The sequence below is a fragment of the Megalobrama amblycephala genome, linkage group LG17, assembly GCF_018812025.1.
Source record: "Megalobrama amblycephala isolate DHTTF-2021 linkage group LG17, ASM1881202v1, whole genome shotgun sequence".
NCBI classification, from domain to species: domain Eukaryota; kingdom Metazoa; phylum Chordata; class Actinopteri; order Cypriniformes; family Xenocyprididae; genus Megalobrama; species Megalobrama amblycephala.
In genome coordinates, this window is record NC_063060.1 from 5,143,440 (window position 1) to 5,151,451 (window position 8,012).

Sequence of the window (8,012 nt, forward strand, 5' to 3'; positions counted from 1 at the left end):
CCGGAGGAGGGCCGGGGGAATTCGTGATGTCTGTCTATCTTCCGCCGCTGGCTCCCCGGAGTCCAGCGGTACCCACTTTATCACAAAAAGAGCAGTTTCCTCAAACTCCAGGTCACAACAGGGTGCGCCTGCCAGTGTGCCAGGCCCCGCCTCGCCACTCGCAGCCCCCTCCCATTTCGCCAGCAGGTGGCAGTGTGATGGTGCAGCCCGCGCCCCGTGCGCCGTCTCCCATACGCACTGCTGCCTCCCAGAGTTCGACCACACTCCGGGCCGCTCCCATGCCGTCCGAGTTGGATCCCACTCTACCTCGCTGCCCCACCCCCGGTGCGTCTGTGGTGCCTTTGGTCCCGCTGGCTCGGAGTCTGGAGGCGTGGATCACGCTTCCCAGCCCGTCCCGCTGGCTCATTCGCACTATCAGACTCGGCTATGCGATTCAGTTCGCCCGGCGTCCCCCGGTCTTCAGGGGTGTCCACTTCACTCAGGTGTCGTTGGACAGTGCACCTGTTCTCCGGGCGGAGATTGCTGTCCTCCTGGCGAAGGATGCAATCGAGCCGGTCCCTCCAGCCGATATGAAGTCGGGGTTTTACAGCCCCTACTTCATTGTACCGAAAAAGGCGGTGGGCTACGGCCAATCCTGGATCTGCGCGTCCTGAACCGGTATCTCCACAAGATGCCGTTCAAGATGCTCACGCAGAAGCGCATTTTCGAATGCGTCCGTCCCCGGGATTGGTTTGCAGCAATCGACCTGAAGGACGCGTACTTTCATGTCTCGATTCTGCCTCGACACAGACCCTTCCTGCGGTTTGCGCTCGAGGGTCGGGCATATCAGTACAAAGTCCTGCCCTTCGGGCTGGCCCTGTCCCCCCGCGTCTTTACGAAGGTTGTGGAGGCGGCCATTGTTCCCCTCAAGGAACAGGGCGTTCGTATCCTCAACTATCTCGACGACTGGCTGATCCTGGCCAGCTCGCGAGAGCAGTTGTGCGAACACAGGGACATGGTTTTAGCTCACCTCAGCCGGTTGGGTCTTCGGGTCAACTGGGACAAGAGCAAACTCGCCCCCGGGCAGAGGATCTCTTATCTCGGTCTCGAGCTAGACTCGGTCACACGGACTGCGCGTCTCACCGAGGCGCGCGTCCAGTCGGTGTTGAACTGCCTGAGCTCGCTCAAGCGCAGGACAGCGGCTCCACTGAAAGATTTTCAGAGGCTCCTGGGGCATATGGCATCTGTAGCCGCGGTCACGCCGCTCGGATTGCTCCATATGAGACCGCTTCAACACTGGCTCCGCGGCCGGGTCCCGAGATGGGCGTGGCAGCGCGGCACGCTCCGTGTCCCCGTGACACCGAGCTGCCGCCGCACCCTTGTCCGGTGGTCGGACCCTTCGTTCCTGCGGGCCGGAGTACCCCTGGAACAAGTGTCCAGGCATGCTGTGGTCTCCACAGATGCCTCTGCCACGGGATGGGGGGCCACGTACAACGGGCATGCAGTGTCGGGTCTTTGGACGGGGCCTCAGCTGCATTGGCATATCAATTGCCTCGAGTTGCTAGCAGTACGTCTTGCTCTGGCCCGCTTCAAGGAGCTGTTGTCAGACAAGCATGTACTGGTCCGTTCGGACAGCACTGCAGCCGTTGCGTACATCAACCATCAAGGTGGTCTACGCTCCCGTCGCATGTCGCAACTCACCCGCCATCTCTTGTTGTGGAGTCAGAAGCATCTGAGGTCCCTTCGGGCCACTCATGTCCCAGGTGTGCTCAACCGTGCGGCCGACGAGCTGTCACGGCAGCCTCCACTTGCGGGCGAGTGGCGGCTCCACCCCCAGGCGGTTCAGCTGATTTGGCAGCGTTTCGGCGAGGCCCAGGTAGACCTGTTTGCCTCCCCGGAAACTGCCCACTGCCAGTGGTTCTATTCCCTGACCGGCGGCACGCTCGGCACGGATGCCCTGGCACACAGCTGGCCCCCGGGTCTACGCAAATATGCGTTTCCCCCAGTGAGCCTTCTCGCACAACTCCTGTGCAAGGTCAGGGAGGACGGGGAGCAGGTTCTGTTAGTGGCTCCGTACTGGCCCACTCGGACCTGGTTCTCAGACCTCATTCTCCTCGCGACAGCCCCTCCCTGGCCGATTCCTCTGAGGAAGGACCTCCTGACTCAGAGACGGGGCACCCTGTGGCACCCGCGTCCCGATCTGTGGAACCTCCACGTGTGGTCCCTGGACGGTATGCGGAGGTTCTGAGTGATCTCCCGCAAGCGGTCGTAGACACCATCACTTCCGCTAGAGCTCCTTCCACTAGGAGTCTCTACGCGCTGAAGTGGAACCTGTTCGTCGAATGGTGCGCCTCTCGCCGAGAGGACCCCCGATCATGCTCGGTCAGATCTGTGCTTTCCTTCCTGCAAGAAGGGTTGGAGCGAAGGCTGTCTCCCTCCACCCTGAAGGTGTATGTTGCCGCTATCACTGCACATCACCATGCAGTTGAGGGTAAGTCCCTGGGGAAACACGATCTGATCGTCAGGTTCCTGAGGGGGGCAAGGAGACTGAATCCTCCTCGCCCTTCCTCCGTACCCTCTTGGGATCTGACCCTGGTTCTCACAGCTCTCCGGGGTCATCCCTTTGAGCCTTTGCGATCAGTCGACCTGAAGGTTATGTCCCTAAAAACTGTCCTTCTGGTTGCATTGGCTTCCCTGAAGAGGGTAGGGGACCTGCATGCGTTTTCGGTCGACGAAGCGTGCCTAGAATTCGGGCCCGGTGATTCTCACGTCATCCTGAGACCCCGGCCTGGATACGTGCCCAAGGTTCCTACCACTCCCTTCAGAGATCAGGTAGTGAACCTGCAAGCGCTGCCCTCGGAGGAGGCAGACCCAGCCCTAGCTTTGCTCTGTCCCGTCCGCGCTCTGCGTGTGTACGTGGACAGAACGCGAAGCTTCAGGACCTCAGATCAGCTCTTTGTCTGTTACGGAGGCCAGCAGAAGGGAAGGCTGTCTCCAAGCAGAGGATGGCCCACTGGATAGTGGATGCCATCGCCTTGGCGTATGAATCCCAGGGCGTGCCTTGCCCGCTCGGGTTGAGAGCCCACTCCACCAGAGGGGTGGCCTCTTCCTGGGCGCTGGCTCATGGCGCCTCGCTGACAGATATCTGTAGAGCTGCGGGCTGGGCGACACCTAACACGTTCGCTAGGTTTTATAGCCTACGTGTAGAGCCGGTATCTTCACGTGTACTCGCATCTACTAGTCGGTAGACGTGTTGTACCCGCTCTAAGTGTCGGCTTGCAATGCCATTCCCGCCCCCTGGCCGGATACGTGCATACTTTTACTCCAGTCGTGTTCCCCGCTTGGCGAACCCTGTCGAGTTCCTCCGCCTCCCCCTTCGGCTCGGACATTGCGGAGTGTCTGATGCCAGGCCTACATCCGTCGCTGACGCTGTCTGTTGACTGGGGCCCATATGTCGTGACCCCTCTACGTGAGCGGTCCCATATGTGTAATTGTCCACGGGTCTAAACTCCCTACGGCGAGCCCGTGTCTTTCCCTTAGCAGAGCCAGCTCTGCTGTCACCTGTCAGATGAGTCTCCCCCTACCCAGGTGGAGCCATCCCAGGGACCCCATATGTGTACTGCCCCCCGGGCCAGTCCATATGTGTATTCTCCACGTAAACTCCTCCCCCATTGGGTAGGTAGTGGCCTCCGCAGCGTCCCTTACGGGTTCGCTTCCCCAGTGTAGTCTAGTTTACTTAGTGGGTATTCGGTAAGACAGCAGTAAACTCTCTCGGCGTAAGCTCGCCCCTTCACCGTTCCAGCTGGTGCTATGGGTAGCCGAGCTTGCGCTGGGCACTGGAAGGGGTTTCGTAACTGTGGCGCTTTAGTTGGGATCCCAATTCGTCGGTCACTACTGACGTACGTCGAACGTGACCGACTGAAAGGGAACGTCTCGGTTACGTATGTAACCCTCGTTACCTGAAGGAGGGAACGGAGACGTACGTCCCGTCGCCACAGTTCCTGTACCCTCGCTGTAGTGCGGACACCAGTTGTCTCCTCAGCGACAAAACAGAGTGCGATTGCATCCGCTTCCTATTTATATACACCTGTCGGGGGCGGTGCGCATTATGCAAATATCGCACGCCAATTCCATTGGCTTGTTTTAGTTCACACAAAGCTGATAGGGCTCTCTAAGCGATATCCCAATTCGTCGGTTACTACTGACGTACGTCTCCGTTCCCTCCTTCAGGGAACGAGGGTTACATACGTAACCGAGACGTTTGTTGTTGTGTTGTGGCTAGATTGAGTTTGCTGCTGCAGCTTATTTGCTCATTTTTTAATACTCATGTGGTTTCAGGCGATATTTCTTCTCTGAAACAGGAGGAAACAGAGAGACACTGCAAGAAGTGACCAGCTCCTCTCTCTCACAAACACACACACACACACACACACACACACACACACACACACACACACACACACACATACACACACACTCCACTGTAGACATGACATGTTACTGTTGTATACTAGTATCATTCAACCCATCCTCCTCTACTGTTCCCCTTGTTACTTCAACATGCTTTCCATCACTAATAGAAATAAGCTCATTAAAGTCACATGCACAGTATCCAAAATTATCAGTTTACCCATTACGAATCTCTCTCTTCTTAACAGCAAAGCTGTTACACGCATGGCTCGGACAGTCAGTAGAGACTTGGACCACCCTCTCCACATTTACTTTTCTCTGCTGCCCTCAGGCCGCAGATATAGAACTTTAAGGTGGAGGCGGGCACGCTTCAGTAAAAGCTTTGTCCCTTCTGCCATTGCTGCTTTAAACAATTTGTAACCTGGACAGATCCTGCATGCGTTGTCTTTTTGCATTTTTTTTTTTTTTTTGTTGTTGTTGTTGTTGTTGTTGTTTGTGTATCGACAGAGTCTGTGAAAGCAAATTTCCCTTGGGGGACAATAAAGGGTCTATCTATCTATCTATGATTCACCCTCTGATTCTCTCCGGGATTTTACTTTACATCTCAGGTAAAACAAAATTATAATTCTGTTTAAAAAGCATTATTAAACTATTTTTACGGTCTGTTGTTAAATTGTTAAAATTGTTTAACTTGAATTATTTAACCAATAATTACACTATATACATTAACATCAGTACATGTACAGTTTGTGAGTGTTTAATGTTTTTTTCCTCTACATTTATTCTGGAGTTAATAGACTGAAACTTAATATAGCAGTGAAATCTGGATCATCTGGCATTATTCCATGTGTGTATGACAAACAACATAAAGAAAACCGCAAATATTTGTGTGAGGGGACAGTTTGGAGCTCTTGCCGTATATTGGTATATGCAAATGCGACAGGAAAATATTCCATCACTGATTATCCAGACCAGAGTATTTTTACAGTGCGATGGGACAGACTGGAGACCTCAGACTCTGGATATTACTGGTGTGCTGTGGAGATTGGTGGTTATGGCACCGTAGACGCTGGTTATTATTTGTATCTGACGGTACAATCAGGTAAAGAATATCTTTCAAATTTACCTTTTATTTTTTTTCTGAGAAACATGATAATGCATTTTATTAAAATAGAATATAATATAAATATGAAATAATGTATCTATAAGGAACATTATAAATAATGATACAGTTACAGTTCTTGTTGGGTTAGGTTTGATAGATAGATATTTATTTCTGTACACAACTAAAAAGAACTGAAAAAGGAGAACATGTTAACTGAAGACGGTGACTAATGAAGAACGCATGTGACACCAACTATTTTAAGTTGCTGAGATACCATGATTGTTCTTCATTTACTGTCGAATCAACATTAATTGTTCTGGATTTGATTCCTCTTAATGATTCTGGTTCCTTGGAGTTCATTACGTGAATCAGATCAGAGACCGCTGCAAATGTTTTGATTCACTAAAGTCAAATATACTTTATGTATTTAATCTCAATTTATTAAGCAATGTCTTTACTGCTTACCTTCGATGATCTAATTCAACCATGCTAAGAAAAAATATTTAACATATTAAACATTTGTTTCATGTTTTTTCTTTTTTATTGCTGAAGTAAGAGTGTTGAACTTTCTTCCTTTGTTCTATTCTTCTGTGATCCAGAATGGCTGCACAGCTGAAAGTTTGTTCAGCTGCTCCCTCTACTGTACAGGCGTGAATTTCCTTTAGCCTGCGGCTTATTCATTTCACTTTTGGTGTGAAAGGGCCTTAACATTTGCCAAAAATAGAACTGTTTTTGTCATTAAAAAACAAACCAATATCAATAGATATTTAAACATTAAAGCCTATTGATTGACAAATCTTATTGTCTTTTTGACGGTGTTCAGCTCCTGATGTGTTTGTGGTGAGCAGCAGTGTATCTGGACATGAAGGTGGTAATGTCAGTGTCCAGTGTTTCTACAGTTCTGGATATCAGAATAAACTCAAACAGTGGTGCAGATATAAAGATGAGAGCTGTTACACAGTGGGGAGAACTGACACATCCCAGAATCCATCAGTCCAGATCAGTGATTATGTTAGGAGAAGATCCTTCACTGTGCTGATGACTGGACTGAGACTCAGTGATTCTGGATGGTACTTGTGCTCAGTAAGAGATCTGCAGGTTCCTGTTCAACTCATTGTCAAAGAAGCCAAACGTGGTAAAATCACAAATCAATTCAGCTACTGTATAAAAACTGTGACAATCTTAATGCACTAAAACTAACCTCATGTTTTTCTCCTTTCAAGCATTGACAGATATTCCAACAGCTTCACCATCTGACTCTGAGACAGACATGTAGGTGTAATTTTTAACATTTGACATTTTGGGTGGGTGGTGGTTTATCCCTTGAGTTGTCAAAAGGTCAAAACAGTCAGTGTTGATTCTCTAATATGATTCTCTAGTAAGCTTACAGTGATATATTGTTGATTAATACTTCTTTATTAATAATAACTGCAAGTCATGGCCTTTTATTTGATGTGATCGCTGTTCAAAGACATTAATACTGTATCTGGCTGCAACATATTAATGTCTATATGTGACAGTCTAATTAAGCATATCTGTAAATATTAGCTTGATTTATACTTTAACAAAAGACTTTCCTTTACTGTTTGCTCTTTTACATGCAATTACAATAAATAGGATTTACTTTCAAGCTTCAAAAAAGTTTACAAAACCACCATAAAGGTTTTATGAAAGTGGTCCATATGACTATATTCTAACTCTTCTGAAGCCAAACAATATTTCTTATCTCAATAACACTGAAAGTCTTGGCATCTGCTCTTTTGGCATGTTCAGAAGTATTCAGGAAAGAAGTAGCGATGTCGGATCATGAATTAATAATTCAGATCTTTTTAATGAACCTGTTGATCATGCTTCCAAATCTGGTCTAAATGATGTGTTCACAATTTGGAAGTAGCAGAAGGGTAGGTCCTTTTGTTAGGTCCTTTTTGAGGAAATAAGTGCATGGGGGAGAGAGACAAGTACATTGTTTCCACGTATGAAAGAAAGTCACACAGGTTTGGAATGGCATGATATGATTGTTCTTTCATTTTTGAGTGAACATGTTTGTCTTTCTCTTTTTACATTGTTTTGCAGGTTTACAACACAGTCATCTGCCAACAGAAATCCTACAAGTTTGAGTAAAATAGTAAACAGTAAGGAGCAGCTGAACTGGGTTGATTTAATATTTATCTCTTCAGAAAATCATTTATATGGAAAAAATTGGGTTAGCAAATCATAATTATAACCTAAAAGTAGAATTTATGACATAAAAAGTCATAATTATGACAAAAAGTCTAAATTATGAGATAAAAGTCATAAAGTCAGACAAAAGTCAAATGTATAATATAAAAATGTCAATTATGACGAAAAGTTACGATTATGAGATAAGTCATAACTATGACAAAAAGTCTAAATTGTGAGATAAAATACATAATTATGACAAAAATTTAAATTATGACATTAAAAAGTATGAAAAAGTATAAAATCATGCTTTAGTAAATCATAATTATGACATAAAAGTAGAATTTATGACATAAAA

The 8,012-nt window shown here is 47.8% G+C and overlaps 1 protein-coding gene across 1 annotated transcript; it reads left to right on the top strand.

Annotated features, from left to right (window-relative positions):
- The first annotated feature begins 4,951 nt into the window (after positions 1 to 4,951).
- On the top strand, positions 4,952 to 6,770 carry pigrl3.9 (polymeric immunoglobulin receptor-like 3.9). The gene is made up of 4 exons (XM_048163696.1): positions 4,952 to 4,990; positions 5,167 to 5,491; positions 6,318 to 6,629; positions 6,718 to 6,770. Exons 1-4 carry the CDS (start codon positions 4,952 to 4,954, stop codon positions 6,768 to 6,770), a joined length of 729 nt encoding a protein of 242 aa, XP_048019653.1.
- The last annotated feature ends 1,242 nt before the right edge of the window (positions 6,771 to 8,012 follow it).

What these genes read in the sequence shown, in the direction of transcription:
- pigrl3.9 (XM_048163696.1), top strand. Translation starts at nt 4,952, where the DNA reads ATGATTCACCCTCTGATTCTCTCCGGGATTTTACTTTAC. An exon ending in TCTCCGGGATTTTACTTTAC is followed by an intron (nt 4,991 to 5,166) that starts ATCTCAGGTAAA and finishes TTTTTCCTCTAC; the next exon opens with ATTTATTCTGGAGTTAATAG. An exon ending in GTATCTGACGGTACAATCAG is followed by an intron (nt 5,492 to 6,317) that starts GTAAAGAATATC and finishes GACGGTGTTCAG; the next exon opens with CTCCTGATGTGTTTGTGGTG.